We start from the raw sequence: 19,479 nt of genomic DNA, 5'->3' as shown, positions 1-19,479 counted from the left end.
GAAGCGCACGCAGCCAAATATGGCAAGAGGTCCTCAGTGCGCCCTGGGACGTGTGTGTGTGTGTGTGTGTGTGTGAATCACCGTCCTCCCCCTACAGATGGTGACTCCTAGAAGAAACCTATGAAGCATAGGCACATCTGTTTACACACTTTGGGAGTGTGTTGAGGAACAAAAGAAATATTTTGATGAAAGTATTTAGACGTTTTTCTCAGCAGCTAGTTTGTCGTGTAAACACACTGATATCAAGGTCCGGTTTGCACGTGGTTCAAATTCTTTTAGATGTCAGGCATTGTATGAATTCATACCAAGTCTATTTCTGTTTTTTTTTCTTTCAGAATACTATCAAGTTCTAGCTAGATTTTAATTATTTGAATTGAGTTAAAAGTAATTTTACATTTAAATTTTGGGAATTATGTTCATTTTGTAACAGAAAAGTATGTCAACACAAACAAACAGGGTGTTTGCATTGGCCCATGTGGCTGAGGGGCAACATAACCTGACACTATGTCAGATTTGACCCCCAGCCTTGCAGCCATGATACAATCTCATATGCTGCCTAATAACACCTTTACAACCATAATTTGTTTATGTTAATCTTGAACCAATAACCTAGAGATAAAATTGATGCAGCCTTTAATTTGCATCCATCCAAACTTTGGACATGAGAAAAATACTTTACACTCAAAAAGTAACTGTCAAACCTCAAAATCAGTTTTTACTGAAAATGTCTGCTGAAGTGAAATGATCCCGCTGCTTCTCCTCATGCAGAGAAACATACTCAGCATGTTTATAGTAAGTTTCATCACTGCATTCAATCAGATTACCCTTATGAATGATTTATAAATGGTTCATAATAAGGTTATTAATTAGGCTGTAAACACTTTATAAATCATTAATAAGCTGTTACAGCACATTAGATAAAAAGGGCAGCAGTGATTATTGTTTGCCAAATACAGAGGCCACATTTAGTTTATCTTACTGTCTTCTTCATGAGCCAGCATTTCTACCTGTCAGCTTCACTTCATACACTCAGACTTTAGCATCATCGTGTACCTTGATATTTTCAACATGCTCCCTTTTTCCAGTTATAAAAGAAGCTCTATTCACACACTATTAGCTAAAAAACTTGTAGAAGTATTTTTTATTTATTTTCTGAACTTGTGATATAAATTATAAACAAGCTTGGCGTAGAAAAAAAAGGTAGAAATTTATACACATTTCAACCTGAACTAGAGGCTGCACACAAACAGTGAACAGATATTCAAGTGCACTGAGATATTAAACACTCAGCTTCATCTGCAGACACACTGTGGACCACCGACACTGATGGCTACTCACTGGCCTTACAGCAGACACCAGTAAATGTTTTAGGAATACTTCAGAGACAATTTCCAGATATGTTCACAAGGGGCGTGGTGACACAGGAGGCAGCTGTCGGGCAGATTTTGAAGAGCCTACACACCCGCAGTAAACCCACACAGGTGTTTTCACTCAGTGCTTGATTAGACCTCGTCTCAGGATCCTGTACAGACGGCGCTTGATTGACTTCGCCGCTGACATTTGTGCGGCGAGTTGGACGACCTCAAATGACAGACCTTTTCCACAGCAGCCATTTTGACAATTAGCTTTTGGATCGTGCATCGACGTCGTCACCATATTGATTCAGGCAAGACTGGCCTGTGAGCAAACACATGTAAGCATGGCCCATTTTTCTGGATAAAATGTACTGTAACATTTATTTCTCAACTCAAATCAAGTTGTTTTTATATTCAAGAGTTCATGATTTACATGGAGTAAGTCTCTACTCGTTAATCATAAACCCTGAAATATAAAAATGACTTATTGATATCAGCTGAGAAATGTAAATGTTAGTGCTTTTTTATCCAGAAAAAAACATAGCTTCCCCCATTTATGTGTCTGCTCACAGTCCAATATGGTGGCAACACTGGCATATCACAGTAACAGGGTGAAGTCGATGCTGCAACTATGTTTACACATCTGTGTGTTGGTTTACTGGACAGGCTTAATGCTGACTGTTTGCCAAATGAGTCGGTGTCTGTTTATGAGCCTTCAGAAATGACCAATAATCTTTTTAGTCAATGTCAATGTTTATAATGGTGAAATTGAGCTAAATGTTAATGGGGTCTGGCAGACCGTCACTGAACTCAAAACTTGATGGTGCAAGGAGAAACAACTTGCTTGAATATTTTATATTTCAATGGCTGGTTGGTCACAGATCTGACCTCTAATTAGCATCGCTGGTAACACCTGTGTCTACGATACTATTTCATATCAATATGCTGCTGTGTAAAAGGTCTATTGTCATCATACTTCCTCAACTTCAACCTGATATGAGCTCTTATCAGATTAAATGGAAACACCTGTGTCTAACATACAGGGACTTTAAGACTGTCTAAACATGTTGTGACCTGGTCATGTACACAATGCTACATGATTAGATACCCACTGTTCTGTAGGATGTTTTTTATATTTGACAACCTGAAAAAGTGTCTTAGCCACACTCACAGAAACATTAACACTGTGCAGCCTGGCCCAGTGCTCGTGAGCTGCCGGGAAATCCAGAACACTTCCAATATTTTACAACCAAATTAGATTATCCATATAACATAAGTGATGGCTCATTGACTGCCAAAGTATCTGGCGGAACAAATGAAAATGAAGTGGCTACAGCGCTAATTTGCCTGCTGGTGACTGGGGTTGACCCACTGACCTACTGCTTTGTTTCATCTCTCTCCGCTCAGGCTTTATCTTTTTGTGTGACGTGGATGTGATTATAAAAAAGGAACTCAAGTTTGTTTGGACACGCTGTTCCCCTTCCATTTTCAAGCAGGGAATATTGTTCTGTCTGATTCCTGATGATATCATCAGTTCATATTCAGTCCTTTGTCGGCGGTTCTCAGCTGACGAGCACGCCGTCTTTTACAGCGAGGCGCTGCCGGTGCACGTGGTCCTGCTCTAGCTCTTCGTGGCTGGGGTGCCAGAGCCGGGACAGGATGCGCTCCATGTTCAGGGCGTACATGGTGTGGGAGGGCATCACACCGTGGTGAACCTGCATTAGACAAATGTTCCAGAAAAAGATTTAATTATATGAACAAAGCCAAAAGTACTAATGTGAATGATTTCAGTAATAAAGAGCAATCATAAGAGTCCAAAACAGTTCACCAACATGATCAATGAATCATTATAAAGTGTTTGACAACAAGAAAGTACATACTAAAGTCCTGTGTGTACACACAGATGTTGCTGCTGTGTGCTACTGCTGGATGAATCTTTCTACAATGAGTCTACAGATGAGTTTAGAAGAAAAGAAAAGAGCTGTAGCCAGAAAGCAGCCTGATTGATTATGATTATTTCCCCCTCGTTCAAAGAGAGAGAGAGAGAGAGAGAAGAGACAAAAAAAAGAGTGCACACTGGAAAAACAATGCCCTTCATCCCATTTTTTGTGACATATTGTACAGATGTAGACACTGAAACTGGATTGAGAGGTGTCACGTCACCGGTATGATGCTGACATCACTATCCACAGATCATTTTATTTGTCTATTTTTGCCAAGAATTCTGCATGTCACACAGAAAAACTAGGAAAGACACTGAATTTCTAGATGAAGTGTTGCTGCAGCAGTGCGTGACATGTGTTGCCCAGGCATAAAGTTTCTAGGTTTAGTTATTCAATTGTAGACCAGATTTGCCATTTAATGATTTTCTTGCAGTCCATAAATTGTCACAAAACCTTTTAATAAAGCTCAACTTGACCTCTATAAAGGTCTTGTTTTGTGCAACCAACAGTCCAATTAGAAAAATGAACAATTTACTGTCACCCACAATTAAGTAAAGGAGCAATTAAAAAGAAAAGAAACATGGAATGGTTTTGCTGGAAAAAGGACATATAAGAAACCATCTGATCATTTCAGCTCTATTATGACAACTTTTATCATTCACATCAATGTTTTCATTTGACTTGTATACAATGCTAGATAATATCAAGAGATTTTCCAAAAACAAATTCCTATGCAACCAATTCAAAGGTACAAAATGGCATCAAATTTTATATTGTCAGAGTTGACATCACCAAATCTGACCACTGTAGCATAATTAAGCCAGTATAATGCAGTCATGAATTTGTCCACATGCTTGGAAACATCAAAAATCCATTTCAAGTTTAAACATGGTTGTTTCAAGTATTAAGCGTTCAGCTTGTTGAAGGTCCACAAACAGGGAACATTTGTCTCACCTGTAAAGCCTCCAGAAGGTCAAACATGCTGATTGGTGGGAGGGGCGCGGGGAGCATGTCAGCAGAACAAGCCAATAAGTGAACAGCTTGTTGCTCGGCCTCGTCAGGTGACACCTGAGGTGGCGGGCCTGCAGGGAGGGAAGCGCTTGGAGGGGGGCTGAAAGAAAGAAGAGGCAAAAATCACAATGGACTGCAAATTGTGATCAGCATAAGTACTACTGCTCTTTAATTACAGCAAAAGTTGTGATGATCAACTTAACTGCAAAGCTAAACAACCTTCACAAAGTGAATATTCAATTATATTTACATCTACATCAACTTCTGTCTTTTATTTTAAACCTGCACAGTGATTATTAGGCAATGCAACGGTCCCTACCATTCAGTGACACTGTGGTAGGCAGCAAGGCTGTTTTTCAGATAAGGCTGTGGCGTGACATCACTGCCAAAGGCGTAGGGGAAATGGCCATCTCGTAGCCGATACGCCTTCCTCCGGGTGATTACAGCAGTCAGGACGTCTTTCAAGTGGTGCTGAGATAAAGCAGAACACTAAGTCAGGCTTTGCTCGACCTACAGGGTACAGCTGACAGTCATACTTCATAAGCAGTACAGAAAATAAATCTTTCCATTCATCAATCTTTCCTCTGCATGGATGTTTAATCACAGAATGTCAATGAAACGTTAAGAGCACCATTCTCTAATTCATTTGAATTACAATTCTATGAATTTCAAAAACAAAACTGATACATGGAGTTTTGGAAAGAACCTGTTAAAGTTACCTGCTGCTAAAGAACAGTACATTTCCCTGTAAATATGTTGTACAAACACTGTATAAGAGATCAACTCTCATGTAAAGTGAAATATGGATTTTTGTGGTAGAACTTTTTTAAATTTAATCCAACTTTTTTATTTTACTAAATAGTTTAAAGGATGCAAATAATATTTTTGTATTCCTTCATGTACTCATACAAATTAATGACGCTTATCAATATTTCTGTGTGTGATCATATTTACATTTTTAATGTTTTTTTTAATGTATTTTTGCCACAAAATAAAAAAAAAAAGTCAACTGGGGTCACTCGCCCAGTTTTGCGAGGTAGATGGATCCAGGAGATCACATGAGAATCCGTCTTACCAGGCTTCAAGTTATCCGTTTGTGTCCGCACCAGTGGTGCAGCCAATCAGTGTACTCAGAAGGACTACTGGCAGCAACAGACATGGTTTTAGGTGTAACGACAGCGGTAAGCGTCTATGACCCGCTCAAGTCAATGGCGGCTCCAGAAGAGGTTAGCGTAGCTACTGTGATAGCATCAGTTGTATCAGAACTGTAGAGTATTTCTCTATTAACAGAAGAGCAAAGAACGGCACTGGAGGCTTTTCTCCATGCAAACAATATTTTCGCTCTTCTACCAACCGGCTTCGTCAAGAGTTTGATCTGACTGGTTGAAGTTAGCCTGTGTTTGATGTGACAGACCAATCACCTACCAACTGTTTATTGAAAGTGCCTGTCCTTCTCCAAGGGTTGGGTGGTATGGCCTAAAATTTATACCAAGGTATAATTTGATCCATGGGCTGTAAGAGTATATATATTACTGTATTTTCTTTTTTATTAAAATTCAACAAATATGTTTTTGTACAGGTAAAGCACTGGTATGACAACTGCATGGCAGCTATTACTGTACTCTTAACTGTATTACTAGGACATACTTCACATATGTTTCAGAGGTGTTTTAAAAACATTTAATGTAGAAAACTGGAATGATATATAGATAAAGAATACAAAATCTTTTCTTAGATATATAAAGTACTACCACTGACTGGCTGACTTTTAAAATCTGAACCATGTCCGTATAATGGAAGATGCACCAGTTGTTTTTCCAACTCCTCCTCCTCTTTGTTATGTGCACTGGAGTGGATTGTTTTAAATAAGTTAAAACCAAAGCTGTCTGGACGTAGACTAAAGTTTTCCACATATCTTAAAAAAGCTCTTGGCAAAGCTGTGACGTTATTTGTTCTTTTATCTGTACTTCTTAACATTTTGGTGTAATTTATTATCAGCCTCTCCTTGCATGTGTCACACTTAGATGCAAGGAGTGAAGTCAGCAGTGAGGCCAGTAAACCAAGTGAAGATAACTCAAAGAAGACAGAAGGCAAAAGGCAAAATATAATCTGCTCTTTCTGTAGACTCTCATCCACTGCTGTTATGTTTTACACAACCACTGCACACTGTACAACTGAGCCGCACTGTCAGCCATTTCTTCATTTCCAAACAACGCAGCATGAACTACAATATTTTCCATATGATGAGCTGATGATGACCAATCCTGTGATAAATCTTGGGTAGGAATGGGCGTTAGGATTTTATTGATTCTACTACCCTTACCAATACTGCTGACTATTGATCCGGTACTGAAATGGTACAGTACATGGTAATCAGTTCATTACTAAGAATTACTACTAAAGCTTTACTAATAGTATTTTTTTAAAAGAGGAATAAACTCATAACAGAATTAGAAGTGTATATTTCTATATCTACATGTTTCTAGAGCAGCAACAGTAAAGTCATCATATGAACTCAATAATATCTCCTGGAGACAAATCTAAAATGTCAATAAAGTAAATCATATTAAGAGAAGCAGATGACTGGTTGCTCTGTACACTCGGTATTGTAATGTCAGGAACATGATTTGTTTTTCTGAGTTAAGTTTAGAAAGAATGAAGAACACAGACATCAGTCAGTCTCATTAATCTTGTCCTCTGTCCTACACGGCTCATGTGATTCACTGCCTGCAGGTCTCTGTCTGGCAAAGGGAGGAGGGGCTGCTTTGTCTCAGCCTGCAGTAAGTTCACAACAATTTGACAAAAAACTTAAGATATGTCGGATGACATTCAAACAGCTTTCATTTTAGCTCATTTAACAGGTCGCTATTAGTGGAGCTAGTGTGCTGTGCTTGTGTGAAGCATAATGGATGGATGAGAGACAGCGGACACAGCAGATCGAAATGTAGCTTATAATATATCCTGCATTACAGGGTGGATGTTTTATGAGCATTTTTACACTAGAAAACCAGACAGACCTAAAGGGAGGAAAAAAGACTTAGACTTCAGAGGGTTAATACCTTGATACCATCTCTAATCTTGGGACTTTTGGTCCAATGAAATGAGGGCTCTACTGGTCAGTACAATATAGTCTACTTTCTATACTGTTTATACTGTCCACCTCTAGTGCACACACCTTTACAAAACCAAATGTGTGCATACACAAATACACAGTAATTATATCCTGCATACACAAAATAATTTACACACAATTACCCGTACTCTCATACTCTGATGGAGAGTATTGTGTAATTCAAATTGTAAAGCCCTTTAAAGAAAATCTGTGATTTGTGATTCTGGGCTGTGTAAATAAACTGATATCACACTGATAGTGTCCAGTTGCTACAGACCTCAACAGCATAGATCATGGTGCTGACGGCATCTTCTGTGATGTTATCCAGACCCAGCTCAAAGGCCGTCACCATCATGCGGGCTTCCAGCTGGCCCCGTGTGGGCAGCAGCAGAGTGTGGGCGCTGAGACGCAGCTCCTCCTCCTCACCTCCCACCTCCCGTGGACTGAAAGGCTGAGCGGCGCTCAGAGGGTTCTGAGGTTGGAAACGATGCTGAGGGAGCAAACAAGATACACACATATCCCAATGACGCAGACATTCATTAGGTGCCATTAACTTTAACAAACCTTTACACCCAGCCATTATTTAGGAAATTAGCGTATTTAAACACTTAGGCAGAGCTGCTGTTAAGCTGAATGTATCCAGCCACTGCAGGGAAGAATGTGAGAATAAATACTTACATCAAATTTCTGTCTAGAGGAACATTTCTTCTTCCCTTTTGGTTTGCCAGGCTTTGAAGCAGAGGGACCCTGCCACTGCAATGGTCCTGTGCCCTCTAGAGGACAACAAAAGAACACACAACACTAGATGCATTAAAGAAACATAAATAAAGACAATCATCAAAATAATATTTCCCTTTAGTTAAAAAATAAGGCTTTCTAATATTGAGATCCTCTAAGTCTAGTCTTTGATCACAGGCAAGTTCACATTTTGTCCTTATTAAGTCAATTAACTTAACTTTGACATTATTTCAAAATTTCTGAAAATTATACCGCTCCAAAAACTGATAGAATAAAATCAATTAGATCAGTTGAGCTGTTTGGTTTATAAAATATCAGAAAATAGTGAAAAATGTCATTCAGTGTTTTCCAAAACTCAAGGTCAGGTCCTCATATGTCTTTTTTCTCTACAACCCAAAGATAATCTGTTTACTGCCATATAGGAGTTAAGAAACCAGTTGGTGCCACAGAATTTTTACTTTTTTTTCCTTAAAAAATTACTCAAACCAATTAATCGATCATCAAAATAGTTGGCTATTAATTAAAACATTGATTAATAATCAATAATTTGATTAATCGTTGCAGCTTTAAATCAATGTAACACATAAACATAGGTAATGAAGTTACAACAGATTATTTTACTGCAAGTCTGAATAAAATGCAGCTTTAAAATAAACTATGGTGACCAGACATCCTTGTCTGACCAGGGACTGTCTCAGTTTCAAGCTGGGAGTTCCAGCAAATAGATGTGAAACACTAAAATGTCCTGGTTTTTCAACATTCACTCCCAAATTGTCCTGGTTTTCACCACAATTACAAAGGCTACGAGGGTGCAAATGCATACGCTGCACTCTCTATTTCTATTTGGCTCACATTGGCCTTTGTGCAGCAGCGCAATGTGCAGAAGGGCTGGGCGAGGGTGAATCATTAAATAGTATCATCAGCTGTCATGTCACTGGGTTCACTGCTCTGAAACAGCTGGGCCAGTCACAGTTAAACACATTAATGACAGCTCAGCAATACAGAGAAATTGATTTGGTGATTACATGGGACCAATAATATTTTAGCAATATTTTTTATGTTTCTCATCTTAAACATGGTCACATAAGTTAGTAATTAATGTTACACAGCAGCACTTGCACTGGAATGTGTTTCAGGGATAAAAAGAAAGTTGAAAAAGAGATGAGCCTTCCCTGGTCATCGGTGTCTCCTTCACAAAAGAAGTGGAATATGGAGTTATAATGGACCAGTCTGATGTGTGTAGAGGACTGTTTGGTTATGATCTAATATCCTGGTGTTGTTTTCAGGCTATTTGATGAAAACAAACACAGTGAATGGCTGTGCATAACAGGTGCTGCACCCTTGCACAAAACTCCTCAGAGGCTACGGATCATGTTGCCTTCAGGTGCTGCAGGGATTTCATGAACTGAAGGAGGAGCTGTAAGAATCACCCACATTCATTCAATGCAGACTGATTAACTGATTCTCCCACTTTAACCACATGAAATGTCACTGATTCCAGCTGTACCGTAGCCACTTTGAACTGTAACCTGGCCTGTCAGTCGGACTGCTAAGCACTGAAATAACTGTCCCTATTTTATAATTTTAATCTATAATAATATAATTCTATATATGTATAATTTTAAGTTATCCTGATGAAATTGCCTGTGATGCATATTTAAGTGCATAAATGTGTGCATGCATGACCTTGCAGTATACTTATGGGCACTGCTTTGGAAATATGATCGCCTTTGCATAAACACAAGCTCACAGGCAGTTTCAGAATAAATAAATTATCTCAAAAAATCATACCTGGTGTGGAGACGATGATCTGGCATCGTGTGAGAATGGCCAGCAGAAAATCATTGTGAACATGGACTGCAGAGGAAGAAAGAAGAAAATGTAAAATTAATACCACCTTTTCAGACAGCAGCATTATTTTAATATAAACAAGATAAAGTTATTATTTCTTCTTGTTTACTAACCGTTCTCCTGTGCCAGCAGACGACGTGCCTCAATGTCAAACTCCTCCTTGCTGATCTTTTGCTTGAACCACAGCTTCAGGTTTGCCCAGTAACTGCATGGAGAGACAAACAAATAAACATCAATACAGGACAAACTTTTCTCCATCAGTTGATGTGCATTTATAACATTTCAATCATTTCTTAAACAAACATATGTAGCCCTCACATCTCAGGGTGTCTTCAAGAATTTAAACTTAGAGTATCAAGACTTTAATCTAATGAAAATGAATGAAAATGTTTCTCTTTTTAAAATCTCTCTTATCCTGTTTTGTTTTCATTTGGCTAACTCAAGCTAAACATCCAAAATAAGTACTGAACGTTAGCTGTAACGTTATTCATACAAATCTACAAACACATTAAAACACATGTAGCTATCTGATGAAACCGAGGACGTGTAGAAATAATAATGTTATACATCACGTTTGCTATTAGTTTCAAGTGCTCTTGGGAGCAAATTAAATATGCTAAATAACTGCAAAAATGTTGTCTCGTTAATAACTACTGCTGAGGAGAAATGCTGCAAACATTAGCAAGTGCTAGCGAGCCGCTAATATGCACGCAGCTAGCTAATGGGAAAACTACTTTACATTTCAGCAGCAAATAACAAAAAACAAGACAAAAAACAACATCATTATTACAAAACAAGCACAAACAATATTTTACTCACTGCTTGACATTATCGCCAATTGCATCAGTTAAATTTTTCTTTGCAATCTCAAGCTCGCTAGCATGAGCTGCCATTGCGTTCATGAAGCTCTACAATGACGTCATCATCCAGCGACACCAAGTCTTTATTATATCTGTGGTTTAAACTTTATTGTAGCAAGTTTTCCATTATTATTATTATAATTCTGTCGTGAGCAATTTACAGCGGAGGCTTGTTGTTTTTCTAAATTAATGTACTGGAAATATTTAAAAGAAATGTTAACCATGCCTGTGTTTACAAAACAATATTTCATTTGTTTTTCAGACTGTGTTGATTAAAATTTATTTTTGGAAAGATATGCAAACCTTCATTTATATAAAAATGAGTTCTAACGTACAGATAATTGTATTTGATGTGATTTTTGTATTTTGTGGTCAGTAGGCTGGCTAGTATGAACTAGGCCCATAAGCCTCTTGGTAAACTGCACATCCACAAATCAAAATGATTCTGTATTTATTGGTTTTGCAGTAGTATAGCACTTTAATTGAATATAAGAAGAAGGAAAACTGTAAGACTCTTAATGAATGGACTTTGCAGCCCTCTTGCAAATACAAAGTTGTTGTTTTTTTTTTTTTTACCACTGTTATACCTCTTTTCTGTAAATAAAGATTAAAAAAGTTTTCATTCATTGACAGGATAAATTTTACTCAACAATGAATATTACATGAGTAGCAATGTTATCCTTATTAACTTTAACTGATAATACTATATAGAATAATACATGTTTAGCAAACAGGCATTTTAATTGCAGCTGGATCTACAGATGTATCTTGAGATGTTTAATTTTAAATACAGTTATTTGCTTAATTTCTTTTGTTCAGACCAGAGCACACTTTTGTGAGAGTGAAATGCTTATAAAGTGTCAAGAATGTATACAAGCACTTTTCATCTCTGACAAAGCATTTATTTTAAGTGTTTCCTTGCCTGTTTTAACTATTGTCAACTGCCACAAACCACAGTGTGTTTAGGCAGTAGAAGTACTCCACCACTAGATGGTGCCATAGCATGATTTATGTTCTGCAAAGACTAGTCCACTTAAATCTGGCTGCAGGAGAGCTGAGAGCTAAAAAGAGGATTTATCGGTGCACTTGAAATTTGACATGCTTTATTAAATGTCTACACAGATCAGGCACATTTTACCCCAAAAATGTAGTGTAGTAACAAGGTCCATTCCAGGGCAGAAAGGGCTTATCTGCCTTTCGCAAGCCACACAGCATGTTTTCAAGGCAGAATTGCGTGTTGTGTTGCTCATTATTTTTGACATTTTGCATGTTTAGTTCCAAAACATGATATGAGCAGATATGACACCATGGGCTCACTGAAGCCTGAGCTGATGTGTATTAAGTATTGCTGTAGGGTCGATGTTCAAGTCTGATCAAAGCCAAAAGTCTCCCGGGAGAAAAAAAAGATTATCTCATGACATTAAGCAGAGTTACAAGTTTTGCAACAAAGTTAGTGTGAATCCACAAGTTTCATTTGCCCCCTTTCAGCTTGAGGAATCTTTTATTAATGTTGAGTTTTAATGATCCTCTAACTTTTTACTGCTCAGTAAAGTTCATATAAAGGGGATTTTTTTTGGTCCACTAACTCCAGAAATACTATTTTTAATGATCTCTTTCCAAAACAAAGCCAGCTGCCAGAATCTGAGTAGGCCTCAAGAATCAGAGAAAGCTGTCATTAAAAAAATTGTATCACATCCCATTTTACCCTCTGAAATTCCTGCCCTGTTCAAATGTCACTTACATCTGCAGCTACTTTATAGTGCAGCAGCTGAAATGTGAACCAGTGCTAAATGAAGAGATCAGACAGGATATTTCCTGTTCTATCATCTAAACGTCAGAGCTACCAGCTTAATTTGGAATGGGTGGAAAAAATGTACTAATCACATTTAAAGCACAGCCAGGGTTGGCTACAGCAGGACTTTAACTTCATTTTACTATCCCTTGGTGAGGGCTTAATTTAGTTTGAGACATCAAGTCCTGTATATTTTGCCAAAGAAATTTCTTTAATTAGGGGGGCAAGCAGTGAATCTGCTGGAACCCTATTGTATGTGGAAGGAGTCTTCTTCTTCTTCTTGTGCCCTAAAACTGGATCTAGGAAATGAACAGCTACAGTTCCCAAACTCAGCTGCGAATCTCACCCTTCTACTCAGACAAAGAAACTGTCTGGTTTTGGCCCATAACTTTTGAACCTAAGTCTCAGAACCAAAAATCCTTTTCCCTGATTCTGTGGGTCCTGATTAATGTATCCATATTAACCACCTCTGTTTGGCCATAATAGATTTTCAGCCATTTTGAGTTTTGTCCATATCTGTTTTTTCGCTGCTCCTCCCATAAATTGTGAGCAGTTTGCTTTAAATTGGTTTAATAGTGTTTCTTGACCAGTCCTGACCAAAATTGTTTTTTTGATATTCAATAGAGTTTTGAAACTATACACTTGTAAAGGAGCGCTATGTAACAACAGCAGATCCAAAAACAAGCACTGCAGTCCAAATAGCGACTTAGAGTCATATTAAATAGGTTGAAATCATATTACAGTCTATGGCTGAAGCAAGTTTTTTCCCCATGCCCCCTCCTCCCCAGTTCCAAGGAAGCTCAGGCAGGCTGCACGATCATTACAGGAGCACAAGACAAGTGCAACATTGTAATTTGACAATAACAACCAATGACAAGTTCTACACTGTAAGTTGATCAGCTGTTTATAACTGTCAGTTTTCTGTCGATGTAAAGTTAAGTTGAACCCAAATTAATGGGAAACAGGCAAACAGTAGCACAAGGTACAGATTAGAATAGAAATTTCCATTGATCCAGTGCTAGATCTGAGCTTTACTGCACAGTCCTGAGATATTCTGCCACTAGGAGGCACCAGAAATGTGAAAAGTTTATTGCTCGTAATTGGCTGCAAGGATTCATACAAAACTGGGTTTGCACAATCTCGGGTCATGACTAAGTCAGTGCATGAGTTTTGGTACTGACTGATTACAATAACAGTGTGGCTTATTACAACAAATCTAAATTTCTAGACATTTCACAATCCAAACCTCCAAAAATGAAAAGAAAATCACCTGTATGTCCTACAGAGCTGAATTTTTTCAGCACATTCACCAAATTGTGATAAAAGTTTGCTTGTTGCAATCTGTGGTCAAATCAGAAGTCCATCACTGTATATTTTTCAAAATACACCAAATTAACATCAATATTTCAAGTCTTCATTCAAATGCTACCAAAATTGACAGATATTCTCTAGATGTTAGATATCAAGTGTTTGAAATGGTGTTCAGTCAAATGTCTGTAGTGATATCCAGTATCTTGCTGTAATGTGTATTGTAAATGCATAATTTTATAACAATAAATTATGACCAAAATTATGACTGTTCTAAGCATTTTAAGTTTAAACAGACAGAAATGCCCCAGTTTTATCTGATGCCTTTGCCTCAACTTGTGAGAAGGTGTTTGAAAAACCATGTTTACCCAGTGGTGTAGTCAGTAAATGCCTTTGTCTTGGGATACAAATGTCCAAGGTTCAAATCTCTAAGTGGTGAAAACCAGTTTGGACTCTCTCTTTGCTGCTTGTGGTATATTTTATGTAATGTTTTGCTATTGTCCTGAATTTGTATCACTTTTGGTGCTATTATTTCTAACTGTTTTCACTGATTATTATCAGTGACAGTGACAGACATGCCACAGGCAATATATTTTTGGATTGTCTATCCTGAACGTTTAGCCGGAACTTCTTCAAACTTGGAGATACAGGTCATTGTGACCTCACATCCATCCCATTGCTGTAAACAAAATATCTCAAGAACATCTGGAGGGAATTTATTCAAATGTGGTACAAATGTCCACTTGGAATCAAGGATGAGCTGATTAGGACAAAGATTAGGTCAAAGATCAAGGTCACAGTGACCTCACGCCCGTCCCATTCTCGTGACCACAATATCTCAGGAACACCTGAAGGTAAATTTCATTACATCTAGTACAAACGTCCACTTGGACTCGAGGACCAACTGATTTCATTTTTGGGGGGCTCAAAGGTCAAGGTTAGTGTTGCTTCACAAAATACATTTTTGGTCATAACTCAAGTATTCATAGGCTAATTTTGCCAAAGATTCACACAGTTGTCTAACAGGATAAAATGTCAACTGCACTGTAACATCATAATGCTCCTCTGTAAAAATAATCTCTTAGTGAAGACTCCATGTTTCTCATTGTAAACTACTCACTGGAATCATATATGTCAGTATATGTAGCATAAAAATTATACTCAATACCTTAATACCTCTGAAGCCCTTGGAATCTGTCACTCTACTTTAAGATTTATTACTAGAGATAATAATAATACACATCACTGTGACCTTTATGCTACGGATGGGTGGCCCTCTCTGTCTGTAAGGTGTGAAAAAACACTGAGTTTTATTAATTTAGAAAACTTTTTTTGGTCTTTTACGTCAGTTCAATGCTTTGTTTTAATGTGAACTCGGTCAAGTGATTGGATCACACTGCAGGTACTGAATTTGGAAAACCCAGTTTTTCATATTGTGCACCTGCGACATGGAACAACATGCAGAACAACTTCAAGCTTTCCTCGTTTTTATCAATTTTCTTCTCGTTGCCACTTTATGAAAATTTTTCATTGGTATGTTTTGTGTCTAGGAGCTTTTATTTTATTTTATTGTTTTACTCTGCTACATTGTAAATGAGGTCTCTACCTCAATGTATTTCCAAGTTAAAATAAATGTTGAATGAATAAATGAATGAATGATTTATTGAATGTCTTCAAAGTCTCACTATATACAGTATATTATGCAGACATGGATGTAAACTGAAACTTGACTAGTTGGTGGAGGCTTACAACAATGTGGCAGTAATTTCTCTTTTCTTTCCTTTCTCTTCAGGCAAATCAATAAATTGGATTCTGTAAACTATTCTTTTGTTACTTTTTTGAAAATATATTGTAAGCAACCAAAAGAAAAGAGCAGAAGGTGCTGTAAGTCTTTTTTTTTTATAAAAATTCCTCACTAGACTGGATGTGGCCTAAAACATTTCTGTGGTTCCTTCTGTTGTCCTTTGTGGCTCTTTGGCTCATGCCGCTCTGTGAGCAGGTTTAGGCTGGGAGGCCCTTTTGTTTCTCACTGTTTTAACTGTGGTGTAAAAACAGTCGAGTAGTGGGGGCGATCGCTCCTTTGGCTCTGTCTCCCCAGGCGGTCGTAAAAGCCTTAAACAGACCTCCATGACTCACACCATTCATCACAATAAATGAAACCATATATTCAGAATACATACAGTTAACAGTCATACTGTAGGCTATTAGTGTGTCCTCCAGTTCACTGACTAATGCTGACTCCACAGTGTTCTGAGGTCATTATGAAAGAGATCCATTTGATAAAGAGATTTCAAGGTTTTGAGTCTAGAATAAACAAGCTTTTCATGCCAACCACACGAACAATGAAAACCATCTGAATTTTTGGTCACTAATAGATGTAACAGACTGCATATATGTTCGTGGGCAGCTGAAACCAGAGGAGCACACTTCTCATGGCTCAAATGTTCCCCTGTTTGTTATCTCTGGGTTGCGAGCGCTGCTTAGATTGACTCCTTTTTCTGTCAGAAAAACCTCATTAAAATAAATCTCATTTTCACAACCTCAGCACTCTCTTGTGTGCTTCACAGCTAAATAAAATACCGCTCGACTGTATGTTTTAGACTAATAAGGGAGAGTGGAAACTGCAGCTGTCTGCAGCTCGGTGAGCCTTCCCAGACCCCTCCAAATGATGATCCATCTTAAACAAGTGTCTGTTAAGCTTTAAATCAAAAGGGCACTTAGGAACGGACTTAGCTGTAGAGTTGTTTAACTGTCCTAGTTAGGGCAAAAATTAGTCATGGTGCTTATTTTCAAAGAAAACAGCCCTACATCCTGTCTGTTGATTTGCTGGTTGACACTAACTGAGCTTTTGAGGGCTAATGAGTCACTCTCACGGACATTCCCCCAACAGCAGATGTCTTTCAGCAAACAGCAGCAGAGCCAGGTTCTTCCAAAAATCTTCCGAGCCTGGTGCCACTTTGGTGCTTCAAATTCGTGGACAGCGAAGCTTCGCTCCATGACAAAGAGGGCTTTCACTTCAGAAACCTGCAGCGGTTCTCAGAGGACCACACCGCAGCAGCTCCCGGCCATCCCCAGTCCGTTGGCCAGGTATTCGAGGTGGTAAAGGCATGAGTGTGGTCCCCTCACCACAGCCAAGGATGTCACCCTCTCTGTTCCAACGTCTGACTGTGCAGAGGTTTGGGTTTTTGTGGGCTAATCTCGCATTTCCATACCCCCATGAGGTTGTATAAAATGTGAAGGTTCAGTGTGTGGTGGGCAGAGTTATTGGAAGAGCTCCCGTGGTGACGGAGCATCCCACACTGGCAGTCTGTGGGGTGGTTGTAGGCTCAATGGTTGAGAGGCAGACTTGTGACATGAAGGTGGTCATAAAACAGTGTTGGCTTTAAAGAAACAAGTGTGCTCAGATTGCTGGCTGTTCAATAAAACTCTTGAAAGAGAGTCTGAGCCTGCACTTGACCCTTTCAGCTGTGTAAAAGGGATTATATAGGTGTACGAGGCACAGTTAAAGATTCTCATATTATACATACAGTTTGATTGGATTTGTGCTTGAAGCTATGATGTGTAACATTTCTGCATTAAAATGTCCAAAAAATTCTGGACATATGTCAAATAGTTCACTGAGTAATGCACATTATCCCAAAAGTTTCCAAGAATTGTGAAATGCATAGAAATCTGTAATCTATTAAAAGTAAGTTTCCTGCTAGGCGCTGCTAGCTAGTGGCTAGTTTCTGGTGAAACCCAGAATACGCCAGATACATCAGAGTGTGAGGAAGGAAATCGAAGCAAATGACTAGACATAACGTGAATTAAACCTTAATATTACCTTGTCCATGAACCTGATTTCTGCCCGAGTCATCATCAGCTATAGTAGTTCTTTAACAGTGAAGACAACAACTCCCATGATCCCACACTTCTTCAAATGTAGTCAAACTATGTCTTTTGTTATTGTTTTAATGTGAGACATCCCTAGCCACAGAATTTATGTATTTTGCATTTAAATTAATAGTTTGATGTTTTGGAAAATGTGCTCATTGCCAAGATAGATGAAAATATCAGTACCACATTCATGCCTGTACGCTAAATATAAAACCAGCCAACAGGTGATCAGCTCATGTGGACATAAAGACTAAAAACAGATAAACAGCTAGCCTGACTCTTGCTTCCATTAACCATAGCCTCTAAAGCTCACTAATTAACAATTTACAATTTGTTTGTTGGTTTAATCCATGAAACCCTACCTCTAGCCTTAGAGGTGCTTCCAGTCTTTATGCTAACATAAACTAAAAGGCTTCTTTCTCTAGCTTCATATTTAGGATACAGATTTTATGATTTATGTTTCTGATTATTTGTCAAACAATTCTATTCCATATCCAATCCTAGAGTAAACGTACAGAACTCTTCCAGTTTTGATACTAAGCTAAGCTAATTACCAGTTGGCTGTGGTTGTATATAGACAAGATGAGCATGAATCTTCTCATTTAACTCTGCAAAAAAGTTAACTAACAATGTCAAACTATTTTTTTAAAATCAAGAATAATGTCGACGAAAACGCTACTAATGAGTGCATACCTTTAGGAAACAGACATTTGATGATATGACAAACTGTGTGACTGTGCTTTGCTGGACAGTGGAACCAAAAGAATAGACAGTGAAAAAGAGTCATAGTTTGGGTTGTGAGCCAGACATGAAGTGATGACTTGCCCTTCAGCCAGTCATCCACAGAAATGTGTTACCACTTGAGAAGACATTCTACGTATTCTTCTATGTATTCAGTCATCTTCCTCCTCACAACTTTTTCATGCCACCACAAAGCACACACAGCCATGCATACTTTATATTACTCTTTTTACCATTAAACGCAACTATGCTTAATTTTAGTTGAAAAACGTTCTTTGGCACGTCCTTCCAAAAAGACTTACAGTATATGTTTGAATTACACAACATTTCATCTGCATGACTCACATGCACAAGATAAGTTTGGAGTGTGCATATTAAGTCTAAAAACTAACTAAGTCCTCTACTATTTATGACTTTGTTAACAGTATAAATCAGCATGGCACATGAAAAGAGTTCCTTTCCTGAATCCAAATGTGCAAGAATGTCTCCTGATATGACCCTGAATGTTCTCCATTTATTGACTGTTAGTTGTGTAATATTGTTCTGCCAAGTATTGTGACTCACTGGTGTCTGCTTTTACTGCTGTTTAATTCTAACATTGTAATGTCATTTTTATTGGACACTGCTTCTTTTTACATGTTCATAAACATGTACCCATGTCCGGTGTTCCGGCTTTGTTTTTTGTTGCTTTATAAAAGTTTGTTTAAGACATGGGTGTGAGGGACGTTGTGGTCAATAAGAAAAGCAGCACAATATGAGTCTATTTAGGGCTCAGAGAGCAGAAGGCTGTTGGATGCAGCACTGTTGTTCAAAGCAGGCCCACCACTTCAAACCCCCCAGCTCCCCTCTCCTCCCCCCAAGAGATGCCACTTTCCTTCCATATCGGTGATTA

At 38.3% G+C, this 19,479-nt stretch overlaps 1 protein-coding gene across 1 annotated transcript; it reads right to left on the bottom strand.

Moving 5' to 3' along the window:
* Nucleotides 1–2,377: 2,377 nt before the first annotated feature.
* Nucleotides 2,378–10,936, bottom strand: tada1 (transcriptional adaptor 1). The gene is made up of 8 exons (XM_084733048.1): nucleotides 10,830–10,936; nucleotides 10,124–10,215; nucleotides 9,951–10,016; nucleotides 8,100–8,194; nucleotides 7,699–7,911; nucleotides 4,629–4,780; nucleotides 4,253–4,409; nucleotides 2,378–3,070 (listed from the first exon to the last, which is right to left on the bottom strand). Exons 1-8 carry the CDS (start codon nucleotides 10,910–10,912, stop codon nucleotides 2,918–2,920), a joined length of 1,011 nt encoding a protein of 336 aa, XP_084589174.1. The 5' UTR covers nucleotides 10,913–10,936; the 3' UTR covers nucleotides 2,378–2,917.
* Nucleotides 10,937–19,479: the final 8,543 nt, after the last annotated feature.

The sequence above is a fragment of the Lutjanus erythropterus genome, chromosome 12 (assembly GCF_056507025.1).
Source record: "Lutjanus erythropterus isolate fLutEry1 chromosome 12, fLutEry1.hap2, whole genome shotgun sequence".
NCBI lineage: Eukaryota > Metazoa > Chordata > Actinopteri > Lutjaniformes > Lutjanidae > Lutjanus > Lutjanus erythropterus.
This window is presented reverse-complemented; position numbering and strand designations above follow the sequence as displayed.

Bases quoted from the DNA above. Each gene is read 5' to 3' on its own strand.
- tada1 (XM_084733048.1), bottom strand. From the start codon at position 10,912: ATGAACGCAATGGCAGCTCATGCTAGCGAGCTTGAGATTGCAAAGAAA. The intron at 10,216-10,829 runs GTGAGTAAAATA...CTCTCCATGCAG, and splicing joins ATTGGCGATAATGTCAAGCA to TTACTGGGCAAACCTGAAGC. The intron at 4,781-7,698 runs GTCTGTAGCAAC...GCTTTATCTCAG, and splicing joins CCATGATCTATGCTGTTGAG to CACCACTTGAAAGACGTCCT.